The sequence below is a fragment of the Bufo bufo genome, chromosome 5 (assembly GCF_905171765.1).
Source record: "Bufo bufo chromosome 5, aBufBuf1.1, whole genome shotgun sequence".
Lineage (NCBI taxonomy): Eukaryota > Metazoa > Chordata > Amphibia > Anura > Bufonidae > Bufo > Bufo bufo.
Window position 1 is genome coordinate 406,440,196 of NC_053393.1, and position 13,489 is coordinate 406,453,684.

Below are 13,489 nucleotides of genomic sequence, written 5' to 3' on the forward strand. Positions count from 1 at the left end.
GAAGGTACATAGTGGATCCATTGTGTAACAGACTTTACATAGTAAAGCTGCTTAAGCATACAATGGAGCATACGTCAGCTTCAGCTCAGGTTGGCTTCTCTTGGTTTACTGGGGAGAGCTCAAGATTGGTCGTAGACCGCAATGCAAGGCTGCAACCAATCTTCTACTCTCCTGTGTAAAGCTGGAAGCAAGACAAAAGAATCCAAAGCTGCTAAGTGCTCTACTGAATGCGTTAGCAGATTTGATCTAATGAATGGGTGGAAGTCTCAGAGCCCATAACGCCTCCAAACTTCTAGTCTGTCTCTACGTCACATTTTCGATAACTGGAGGTATACTTAAAATTATTCTGGTGTTTGAGAAAAGAGTAATCAAGAATACACAGTGGCTTCAGACAATGCTATATATAATCTGTACACGTAAATATTTACAAATACATAGATGTATATTTTACATAATAACGCTGAGAACAATTCATAATGTACAACACCAACGCTGTAATCCTTAAATAAATAGGGTTGTGCAAGAACAGGGTGGTGGTTCCCCGTGCCTGCGATGCTCCACTAGGCTCCCGTGCTGAAAACATCCAGTTTGACAATAGCACAGCATATCACTGTGGTGATGACCGACATCAGGACAAAATGGTCACGTGACGCAAGGGGATCCGGCCTTCGCCAGTGAATGGCTGCGGGGATGTCAAACAGGATGTTTTCAGCAAGGGAGCCCAACTAAGCATCGCTGGCCTGAAGGAAAAGAGGGGGGGGGGGATCTCTGACCAGGGAACAAGATGCTAAAATCATGCAGCTAGCGCCTTAATGGCTTAAGAGCAGAACATGGTGTCTGGAGCTTTAAAGGGGATTAGTCACTACAATTTTGCAGTATTATCAGCTGTGCTACATGAGTAGTACTGTACAGAAAGAGTAGATTGCATTTTTCAATTTTCCTACTGTCTCTCACTCCCCTGCTGTCAGCGCTTAAAGCTGCACCGAAACACACTGCATGTGCACAGGAGTCCTCTGCAGCTTTGAGCGCTGACTGCAAGGGAATGGGGGACAGAAGGAAAATAAAATCGGACTGCTTACAGCAGATAATAGTTCAGGAAGTGTGATGGTGGCAGATTCCTTTTAAGCACTGGACACTGACACCTTTCGTACTAATGACGGTATTATTACAATAGAGTCGTCCAATGTATCACTGAGCCATTGTACACAAAGCTCCAGACACCGGCTTCTTTCCTCGTTGTGAGGCGCATGATGAATACGTACTGCAGTGTGCACCGCTGTGACACATTGTATCTAGATGTAATAAGTGACTACCTCCAGCAGAGAAGGACACAAGATGTTAAAGGATACCTACACCTTTGTGGAGGTTCCTGCTCACAACAGGAGTCAGGTTAATTGCCAGTATATATAACTGTATATTGATATCTGTGGCATTCCCCTTTCTAGGCTGGGATTTCCATTTACTAGTATGTACAAGTCCAGGGTCTGCAGTTCCTGTGAAAGTCACAGCTGAAAAGCAAACATACAACTTTCCGGATGTTACGCCAAGCAGTAGAGGTGGCCTGTTGTCTAAAGTTATGAGTGGGGGCATCCTGCATTGGCCACACAGACCCTTATTAGCATTTACAATATGTACATTTAGAATAGTTGGTAGTTTTCAGTCCATTAACGACAGCCAACAAATGCTTCATTGTATTTTGCAAGCGATTTCCTGGTAGCAGATTTACGATTTGGATTATCGTTCTTGAAAATGGGAGAAAGTAAAAACTCCGTATTTGTAAAGGGGTCGCCTCTTCTGAGTTTCCTGGAAGGTAAAATTACATTGTAAATATTCCTATTTAAAAGGGACACTACCATCAAACATTCTCACATATTAACATTTTTTATTTTTTTTACAAAAAAAATAGAGGGGATGGTTACTCGATGTAATGTCCTGGATCTTCAATAACTTCTTGTTTTGGACTTCTAGCATGGTAAACAGCCTCGCTTGACTTTCTCAGTCAGACCATACGCTCTGACCAGAGGAGGAAAGGGGGCGAGTGACTGACAGCATCACACTGATCAATGCTCTGCTCTGGGCACCTTTAGCTAGGCCCATCAAACCAACAATAGAGCTGTCATAATGGGGTTGTGCAGTGCTGTAATATTGATGACGTATCCAGAGTTGATCGGCATGCAGATCTTACATTGATGACCTATCCTGAGGATAGGTCATCAATTTTACAGCACTGCATAACCTCTAACTCAATTCTACAATCTACTATTATAACAGACATATTTTCTGACCAATCATTGGTCAAATGGCAAATATTGGTCTGATTGGGACAGAAATTGGTCAGATAATCTGTTGGTTTAATAAAGCCCTAAAGGTCAATTTACAGTGCTGCCCATAATTATTCATACCCCTGGCAAATTTTGACTTAGTTACTTTTATTCAACCAGCAAGTAATTTTTTGACTGGAAATGACATAGGTGTCTCCCAAACGATAATAAGACGATGTACAAGAGGCATTATTGTGGGGGAAAAAAACATTTCTCAGCTTTTATTTACATTCGAGCAAAAAGTGTCCAGTCCAAAATTATTCATACCCTTCTCAATAAATCAATAGAAAAGCCTTTATTGGCTATTAGAGCAATCAAACGCTTCCTATAATTGCAGACCAGCTTTTCGCATGTCTTAACAGGTATTTTTGCCCATTCATCTTTAGCAATGAGCTCCAAATCTTTCAGGTTGGAGGGTCTTCTTGCCATCACCCTGATCTTTAGCTCCCTCCACAGATTCTCAATTGGATTCAAGTCTGGACTCTGGCTGGGTCACTCCAAAACGTTAATGTTGTTGTCTGCTAACCATTTCTTCACCACTTTTGCTGTGTGTTTTGGGTCACTGTCATGCTGAAATGTCCACTGGTGCCCAAGGCTAAGTTTCTCTGCAGACTGCCTGATGTAGTCGTTGAGAATTCTCATGTATTGCTCTTTTTTCATGGTGCCGTTTACTGTGATTAGGTTCCCTGGTCCATTGGCTGAAAACCCCCCAAAGCATTAGGTTCCCACCACCATGTTTGACAGTGGGGATGGTGTTCTTTGGGTTGAAGGCTTCTTTTTTGCGCCAAATGAAGGAAACATAATTGTGACCAAGCAATTCAATCTTTGTTTCATCTGACCATAACACAGAAGACCAGAAGTCGTCTTCTTTGTCCAGATGAGCTTTCGCAAAGGCCAAGCAAGCTTTTGTGTGCCTTATCTGGAGAAGTGGAACCCAGCAGTGTGCAGTGTCCGTTGGATTGTCTGCCTTGAGACTTTGCCACCAGCAGAGCCCAGATTCACCAGGATGGCCTTGGTGGTGATCCTTGGATTCTTTTTCACCTCTATAACTATCCTCCTGGCCAGCACAGGTGTCCCTTTTGGCTTCCAACCATGTCCTCTGAGATTTTCCACAGTGCGGAACATCTTGTATTTTTTGCTCAAATGTAATAAAAGCTGAGAAATGTTTTTTTCCCACAATAATGCCTCTTGTACATCGTCTTATTGTCTTTTAGGAGACACCTATGTCATTTCCCGTCAAAAAATTACTTGCTGGTTGAATAAAAGTAACTAAGTCAAAATTTGCCAGGGGTATGAATAATTATGGGCATCACTGTAGGTGAATCAATAATCATTCAGATTACTGGGAACAAGCATCTGCAGGAACGATTTACCTTTAGGGCATATTACACCAACAAATTATCTGACCAATCAGACCAATAGTTAGTGTGTATAAAAAATGATCTGTGTGTGTGTACAGATAATTTGTTATACACTCCGAACACATAGAAGTAAAAGAAAGTTATGGGCGTCGGAATATGGCGACGTAAAGAAAAGATACGATTTCCAGTTTTTATTTTCTTCAGTATTAAAACTCAAAATAAATAAATAAAACTATACAAATGTGGTATTGCTGTAATTGTACTGACCCATAGAATGAAAACAACAGTCAGTTTTATCGCAAAGGAAACACTGTAAAAACAAAACCCATAAAACTGTGGAAGAATTGTGTTTTTTTATAATGCAACCCCATTTGGAATTTCCCCCCCGCTTCCTACTAGTTGTATGAAACCGAAAATGGCGACATTAGAAAGTACAACTTTCAAAAATATTATACAAAAACAATATTGCATACGGCTATGTGAATAGAAAAATAAAAAAGTTATGGCTTTGGGACAAAAAAAAAACCTAGTCATTAAGGTGTTAAAGAGGACCTTTCATCTGAATCAAGTAAGTAAACTGAATATACATACATGGAGAGCGGCGCCCAGGGATCCCCCTGCACTTACTGTTATCCCCGGGCGCCGCTCCGTTCTCCGGTTATAGGCTCCGGTAAAGTCACAGTTAGGCTCCACCCATTTGAGCCTGCCAGCGTCTCTTTCTCCTATGTTGTAGCGCTGGCCAATCGCAGCGCTCAGCTCATAGCATGGCTAAGAGCTGAGCGCTGCGATTGGCCAGCGCTACAGCATAGGAGAAGGAGACTGCGGCAGGCTCCAATGGGTGGAGCCTAACTGTGACTTTACCGGAGCCTATAACCAGAGAACGGAGCGGCGCCCGGGGATAATAGTAAGTGCAGGGGGATCCCTGGGCGCCGCTCTCCATGTATGTATATTCAGTTTACTTACTTGATTCAGATGAAAGGTCCTCTTTAAATACTGCTGGTATAAACATGGTAAATGTAAGCTTTGTACTCACTTGTTGAGACTTGGCTCTGCGTAATTGACCGTCACTGTACACCTCCTCTTCCTCATGCAACTTCCAGACATTTTCCTTTTTTCGTCAGAAAACGGGAAGGAGTGTTTCTTTGATTCAATACTCCCGGAGCCTGTGGACAGATTTGTGACATCTAACAGGCTGATACGTTGAGATGCAGAAGTACCCTCAAATTCACCTGAAATAGGATGGCAAAAGAAGGTCACTGCGAGTCACAAATAAACTGTCTTAGGCTTTGCACACATTGCCATTAGAACAGTCCATATAGAACCTTATGCAGCATATCAAAAGAAGGGCAGATTAAAATGCTCTTTGGCACAGAACAGATGGACGGCTCTTTATGGCCAAGAATGAATGCCTTTTTCAGAAAAGGTTAGGAGTTATTTCCAAATGAGGGAATTCTTTATATTTTACTTCAGTCTATTCTATTTACTATGCATTTAAGGAATATTTTTTTCTGCCAAGTGCCAAATTGGTATGCCCATCCAACTGATCATGTGCGCACAACCACTGGCCTTGGTCATCACGTACTGTGTACCACTGATTGTCTGCAGCAGGCATGTTTGTATATACAGTTGTGGCCAAAAGTTTTGAGAATGACACAAATATTAGTTTTCACAAACTTTGCTGCTAAACTGCTCTTAGATCTTTGTTTCAGTTGTTTCTGTGATGTAGTGAAATATAATTACACGCACTTCATACGTTTCAAAGGCTTTTATCGACAATTACATGACATTTATGCAAAGAGTCAGTATTTGCAGTGTTGGCCCTTCTTTTTCAGGACCTCTGCAATTCGACTGGGCATGCTCTCAATCAACTTCTGGGCCAATTCCTGACTGATAGCAACCCATTCTTTCATAATCACTTCTTGGAGTTTGTCAGAATTAGTGGGTTTTTGTTTGTCCACCCGCCTCTTGAGGATTGACCACAAGTTCTCAATGGGATTAAGATCTGGGGAGTTTCCAGGCCATGGACCCAAAATGTCAACGCTTTGGTCCCCGAGCCACTTAGTTATCACTTTTGCCTTATGGCACGGTGCTCCATCGTGCTGGAAAATGCATTGTTCTTCACAAAACTGTTGTTGGATTGTTGGAAGAAGTTGCTGTTGGAGGGTGTTTTGGTACCATTCTTTATTCATGGCTGTGTTTTTGGGCAAATTGTGAGTCAGCCTTGGATGAGAAGCAACCCCACACATGAATGGTCTCAGGATGCTTTACTGTTGGCATGACACAGGACTGATGGTAGCGCTCACCTTTTCTTCTCCGGACAAGCCTTTTTCCAGATGCCCCAAACAATCGGAAAGTGGCTTCATCGGAGAATATGACTTTGCCCCAGTCCTCAGCAGTCCATTCACCAAACTTTCTGCAGAAGATCAATCTGTCCCTGATGGGTTTTTTTTGGAGAGAAATGGCTTCTTTGCTGCCATTCCTGAGCAAGCTCTGGACTGGTGGCACTCCGATCCCGCAGCTGAATCCTCTTTAGGAGACGATCCTGGCGCTTGCTGGACTTTCCTGAAGCCTTCTTAACAAGAATTGAACCTCTTTCCTTGAAGTTCTTGATGATCCTATAAATTGTTGATTGATGTGCAATCTTAGTAGCCACAATATCCTTGCCTGTGAAGCCATTTTTATGCAACGCAATGATGGCTGCACGCGTTTCTTTGCAGGTCACCATGGTTAACAATGAAAGAACAATGATTTCAAGCATCACCCTCCTTTTAACATGTCAAGTCTGCCATTTTAACCCAATCAGCCTGACATAATGATCTCCAGCCTTGTGCTCGTCAACATTCTCACCTGAGTTAACAAGACAGTTACTGAAATGATCTCAGCAGGTCCTTTAATGACAGCAATGAAATGCAGTGGAAAGGTTTTTTTTGGGATTAAGTTAATTTTCATGGCAAAGAAGGACTATGCAATTCATCTGATCACTCTTCATAACATTCTGGAGTATATGCAAATTGCCATTATAAAAACTTAAGCAGCAACTTCTCCAATTTCCAATATTTATGTAATTCTCAAAACTTTTGGCCACGACTGTACACACCAATACCTTTTAATGGCCAACTGAATAGACAGTAACTAGGGATGAGCGAATAGACTTCGGATGAAACATCTGAAGTCGATTCGCATAAAACTTTGTTTCAATACTGTATGTATATAACAACTGCAGAAATTGATTTATACTGTAAAAAAACATTTCCTGAACTCTGGTTCGGTTCCAAGGTACCACTTGGAACCAAACCAGAGTTCAGGAATTATTTTTTTTCACAGTATAAATCAATTTCTGAAGTTATTATGCGAAATCTCGCGAGACTTCACAAAGTAATAACTTCGGCTCATCGGAACCAATACATTCTAATACTGTACGGAGCGCTCGCTCCGTAAAGTATTTAAACAGTTTTATGCGAATCGACTTTGGATGTATCATCCGAAGTAGATTCGCTCATCCCTAACAGGAACAAACAGCAGGCTTTTGAATCTATTTTGGTCTTTTCATCAATATGGTATCAGACAATATCTGAAGTAGTGTGGTAAATGCAGCAAGTGGTGCAAACTAAATACAATTATTTCTAGTCTTTCTGACGAGTCGGTATAGTGCCACATGACCATTCCAGAATTAGGGACATTTAGCATGCTTCCCAAAGTACAGAAACCTGGAAATCCAGGGAGACTGATAACCTCATGTGTAGGCACCATCATGTACAGGGCACATTTTTGGATGGGTCGAAATTGTTCTTAAACCCTTGGTCAAGAATACAGCCAGCTACCTTCAAGATACAACCAACAATAGGTCCCATGCCAGAGTGAACTATGCTAGCCACCATGGATGTGGAATCTTTACATTCCACTATCTCACCCCAGGATGGATTAACATCCTGCAAGGTCTTCATGGAAAATAAGGGAATTGGTGGTAAATCTATGGAGTAACTTACTCATAACCACTTTTCATTTGGTGACAGGATATATTTATAACAGACGTGTACTGCAATGGAACCACATTGTTCAAATCTTTCCATGGCCAAGCTTGATGTATTAATAAAAACATTCCATAAACATTTCAATCAGTTACATCCCTCCACTCAACTACTGTAGACATCAAAATCAAGATACAGGACAATAAGATCGAGACATCACTGTACCAGAAGCCAATGGCCGACCCAATATACCTCAGATGCGACAGCTTTCATCCTAAACTCATCAAAAACTACATAGCCTATAGTCAAGCTCTTAGATACAACTGTATATGTTCCAACACCACAGATATGCACACACACCTTGGTGGCCTCAAAAATACATTTTTGAATCATGCAACCTTTCAAAAACGGTTGACAGATTGCCAGAGCAACCAGAATATCAGAAAGTGAGCTCCTACAATACAGACCAAAACAATAAAACCATCAGATGCTTCTGGTTGTCACCTACAGTCCACATCTGGAGATGCTTAGGAAAGTTGCACAGGAACTATCCAACATTGCAAAAATATGACAATTTGAAATCTATATTTTCAGACCTGTCCCTCTTCTGTGTTATAGGCACCCCCCCTAAATCTGAGACACATCGTCAGGAGCCCACTGCTCTCCCCAACAATAGGAACATTTCCCTGCAAAAAAGGAAAAAAACGTCCCTACATAACATGTGACCACTGCAGCCAATCAGTAGACTCAGAGGTGTGCTGAAAAGACCATCTATTGGCTGCAGAAATGACATGTTTTTGACCCGATGTCACTGCTGCAGCCAGGAAAACAGGAATAGTAGTGTGGGATCTGTTAGGTAAGCAATAATCTATTTTTTATTACAGGTTGACCCACTGAGATGTCCAGTTTCCTCTTGAAACTGGACAACCCCTTTAAGAAATGTGCTCCTCAGACCTGGTGGGTACATTATAACCATGGACCAGATCTCAATCAAAGGACAATACAACTTTCAAACTCTTTCTCCATCAACTGCTCCGGTATTCACTGCTACAACGGTTTAGTGTTCTGTATTAAGTCATTTGACTCATTTATTATACTAGTCCGATGTCTTTTCGTGTATAACTATTGTGACTGCAGATATTCTGATTTATACAATGCCTGATAAGGAGACCCAAGTAGTCTTGCCATTTGTTAGCATTTAGCCATTAAAGGGGTTGTCCCATGAAAAATATTCTAGTTTTCAAACAAGCACCTGAATCTGAATATTTTTGTAATTGCTCTTCTTCTAATTTCCGTGTCCTGCTCACTGAGATGGAAGCACATGCTCAGTTCCATCCTTCAACTGCCACCAGTTGTGGCAGAAAGGACTCATCCCTGATAAAGGCCACATCCCCCTAACCTGATAGCTTGAAATAAATCTAGCAGATTAATAGGAGCAACGAATGGGGAGATCTCTGGAGCCATGTGCGGTACAGAGCTGGTTCTAGTTTTGTCATGTACTAGATTATGTATGTATTTTCATATTAACCATGGAATAATCCCTTTAAAAAGCTATCAATGGCTGAGAACTCTCAATTTATAACTTCTATCTGCTGGCTAATAAGGTGCACAGATTTTCAGGAGGATACAAACGTATATAAATAAGAGCCTACACATATTCCTGTCTATAGAATACACCCGGTCGTCCTGAGCAGCGTGGACATTCGTGCTTAGCTTGGCGTTTTCCTTCGTATTTATGCGTTCTGGCATCAAGACATTTTCTTTGCTTCCATCTGGGGTCTTACTAGGTTTGAGCGCAGTCTCCACTGAGCCTTTGAAACCATTTCTTGTGCTTCTCTTTCCTCTGGCGACATCTGAAATCATTTAATATTGACAACACATTTAAATATCTTAGATTATGCACCTTAAAGGAAACCCATCAGTGAGAGAGAATGAGGAACAATCTGCAGGCAGCATGGTAAAGAGCAGGAGAAGCTATCGACATATAGTTTTGTTGGAAAGGATGCATTTCAACTTGTATTTCACTCATTTATAAAAAGGACATGTTGGCTGGATCAACCCCATTAAAGCTGAAATACTGCCTGTTAGGATTGATCCCGCTGATTACGATAACTGGATGGCAAAAATCCATTGCAGAGAACTGTTCAATTCCAAATGCAAATTGGGACTCTACTCCATCAGCTTGTCTGTGTTCGCCACAGGCCCTCTCCACCCCTGGGTTCACAGAAGTCCGAATTTACTTGGACTTAAAACGCTCTGAAACAGTATTACAGATTTTCGCCATGCAGTTGTCATTGTTAACCACAGGACCCTAGCCAACTGTATATCCGTTTTAATAGAAATGATCCTGCTGCTGAGTCTTCTTTAAATCAATGCCCTTTCGATGAAGAGCCAAGTAGGCCGCCCTATTCAGTGTCCAGAAAAGTTGCAGTCAATGACTAAGACCACCCACTTGTAAAAGTAAAAAAATAAAATGCAAAGATGCTTATCAATCTGGTCCGCTCCTTCTGCTCTATGGCATATTGCAAGCAGATTGCACTGCATTTTCAAGGTGATGGGTTTGCTTTAATCTCAGGCCAATATATACAACACGCAATTAGCTAAACTACTGTCCGACATTTGCAGTTTAGTCAAATGGTGGGATAAACAAGGCAGAGCGGGCAATTCACTTGGCAGAAGCCTCTCCTGTAAGGAGCTTGGCAAGAGAATGGTGCCTAGGAGGTCCTGTAGCTCACCTGCCATCAAGCTCCATCACTGACAAGCAATAAGTCAAACTACTTTAGAGCCCTACGAGGGAAGATTAGGGTTATATATTTCATCATTTCCTACAGAAAGTTAGTGGACAGACTTTGAGACCTGTCAGGAAAAAATACACTACTCACAAAGTAAGGGATATTTGGCTTTCAGGTGAAATTTATGGAAAACGTAAAATGTTCAGTCTACAGTGATATTACATCATGAAAGTAGGGCATTTCAGTAGAAGCATGCAACGGTGATTTCCTCATGCCAAACAATTTTTAGAAACAAAAGCCAACACCAGTGGTGGGTATACCCCCACAAAAAATGTCAATGTCTCAAAAACTTGTCATGTGGCCTTGAGCATCGATTACAGCTTGACAACGACGTCTCCTGCTGTTCACAAGTCGACTTATTGTCTGCTGAGGCATGGCGTCCCACTCTTCTTGAAGGGCGGCCCTCAGGTCATTGGAGTTCTGGGGTACAGAGTTCATCCTGAAATTTCACCCACAAGCCAAATATCCCTAACTCTGAGTAGTGTATAATAGACTGGGTTCCATGAAACAAAATCCCCAAAGGCTGCTTAAATGAGAGCGCATTCATGAACATCACAGTCCTAGTCATTGTAATGGATAAAACTGTTCGTATGCTTAGGTGTAAGGTGATGCAGCTAAAAGTCAAAAGGAAAAGATCACCACATACCCCCCCCATCCAATTTACCACCTCGTGGGGGGCATCACCAAAAATGCATTTTCATTATAATCATCTGATGTCATACTATTAAATACTATGTCTGTGGTCGTCTTCTACTGCTTTATAGGCTCAACTTAGAGAATGATTATAATATATAACACATCTACACACACAAAGCCACAAACCTTCTTTAGCCTGTTCACTGCTTTTATTTTCAGTCTTTTCGGCACTTTGCTGCTGCAGAGGTTTGTTTCGTTTGGACCGCGGTCTTAAAGGAAGTGATGTTGCATTTTGCTCCACATTACGACTTTTGGCCTTGGCTTTAGTAGGCACATACAAGCTGTCATTGAGCTCCTCTTCACTACTACTGCTGGGGCTTTTCAATGACTGGTCATTGACTGGCTCCTCGTTCTCTTCGAGGTTGCTGCCTGGTTTGGTTTGCCGAAAAGGTGTTATGTGTATGCTTTCCTCACAGGAAAAATCATAAGCATCACCTGAATTTAAGGACGTGTTGACTTTGTCTTTGGAGATTATCGGTTTGCTTGCACTCCTCTCTCGACTCTTTGATCTGTCCCTCGGTTTTGACTTTTCCCAAGGCTTTTTCAGCTGGACAGGACCTTGCCAATCTGTTTTGCCTTTCCTTACCTTTTCCCTCCCAGCGCGAGACTCTGATTTGCATTTAAGAGACTGAGATTGCTTTGGTTTGGGTTCAGGGGTTGAACTTGATATCTGTGAATGGTTTGTAAATGGAATAAATTCTTCTTTTGATGGGCTCTGATCAGGGTACACGTCCATTACTCCATCATTACTACTTTTATTTAAGCATTCAGCAGGAATCAGCATTTCTTCTTCAGAAACATCACACCTGGGATTGAGATTTGGCTCTTCCTCAAGTGACTTTATAATGGGCAATTCCTCTATACAGACGTTTAAGCTAGAGGCACGGCGTCTCATAGACACATTTCTTAAAAAACTATTATTCTGTTCAGCTTCCGAATTTGGTTTCTCGAGATTAGACTTGGGTTGACTTGAGCTAGAAGCCCATGCTGGCAATTAAAGCAAACATACAAAAAAAAATAAAGTGAAAAATAATCATTTAGTCCACTATGAGTGCTGATAAAGGCAGATTAGAACAGTATAATATTAGTACAAATGAAAAACTTCTATTACATTATCTCTTAAGGTACCAAAATATAGACAGTGTACACACAAGACGGTCACTTAAAGAGGACCTTTCACCTGGAAAAACATTGTGAACTAAGTATCCTGACATATACAGCGGCGCCCAGGGATCTCACTGCACTTACTATTATCCCTGAGCGCCGCTCCGTTCTCCCGTTATGTCCTCCGGTATCTTCGCTCAGTAAGTTATAGTAGGCGGAGACTGCCCTTGTTCTGCTGGACGTCTCCTCCTCCTAGGCTGTAGCGCTGGCCAATCGCAGTGCACAGCTCACAGCCTGGGAGAAAAAAACCTCCCAGGCTGTGAGCTCTGCGCTGTGATTGGCCAGCGCTACAGCCTAGGAGGAGATGCCCAGCAGAACAATGGCAGACTCCGCCAACTATAACTTACTGAGCGAAGATACCGGAGGACATAACGGGAGAACGGAGCGGCGCTCAGGGATAATAGTAAGTGCAGTGAGATCCCTGGGCGTCGCTGTATATGTCAGGATACTTAGTTCACAATGTTTTTCCAGGTGAAAGGTCCTCTTTAACCACCTCCGGACCGCCTAACGCAGGATCGCGTTCCGGAGGTGGCAGCCCTGCGCAGAGTCACGCATATATGCGTCATCTCGCGATGGCCGAGATTTCCTGTGAACGCGAGCACACAGGCGCGCGCGCTCACAGGAACGGAAGGTAAGAGAGTTGATCTCCAGCCTGCCAGCGGCGATCGTTCGCTGGCAGGCTGGAGATGTGTTTTTTTTTAACCCCTAACAGGTATATTAGACGCTGTTTTGATAACAGCGTCTAATATACCTGCTACCTGGTCCTCTGGTGGTCCCATTTGTTTGGATCGACCACCAGAGGACACAGGTAGCTCAGTAAAGTCCCACCAAGCACCACTACACTACACTACACCCCCCCCGTCACTTATTAACCCCTTATTAGCCCCTGATCACCCCATATAGACTCCCTGATCACCCCCCTGTCATTGATCACCCCCCTGTAAAGCTCCATTCAGATGTCCGCATGATTTTTACGGATCCACTGATAGATGGATCGGATCCGCAAAACGCATCCGGACGTCTGAATGAAGCCTTACAGGGGCGTGATCAATGACTGTGGTTATCACCCCATATAGACTCCCTGATCACCCCCCCTGTCATTGATTACACCCCTGTCATTGATCAACCCCCTGTAAAGCTCCATTCAGACGTCCGCATGATTTTTACGGATGCACTGATAGATGGAT

At 42.5% G+C, this 13,489-nt stretch overlaps 1 protein-coding gene across 2 annotated transcripts in view; it reads right to left on the reverse strand.

The window, feature by feature from the left end:
- Window positions 1–756: 756 nt before the first annotated feature.
- SGO1 (shugoshin 1) overlaps window positions 757–13,489 on the reverse strand; it is a 39,261-nt gene continuing 26,528 nt past the window's right edge. The window contains exons 7-10 of one of the 2 annotated variants that reach the window (XM_040433058.1): window positions 11,265–12,125; window positions 9,303–9,503; window positions 4,716–4,845; window positions 757–1,803 (exon numbers count right to left, since the gene is read on the reverse strand). In XM_040433058.1, coding sequence (XP_040288992.1) covers window positions 1,665–1,803; window positions 4,716–4,845; window positions 9,303–9,503; window positions 11,265–12,125 — 1,331 coding nt within the window. In that variant the 3' untranslated portion in view covers window positions 757–1,664. Of the gene's footprint in view, window positions 1,804–4,715; window positions 4,912–9,302; window positions 9,504–11,264; window positions 12,126–13,489 lie in introns of both variants that reach the window. The other variant, XM_040433057.1, reaches the window with a different exon arrangement.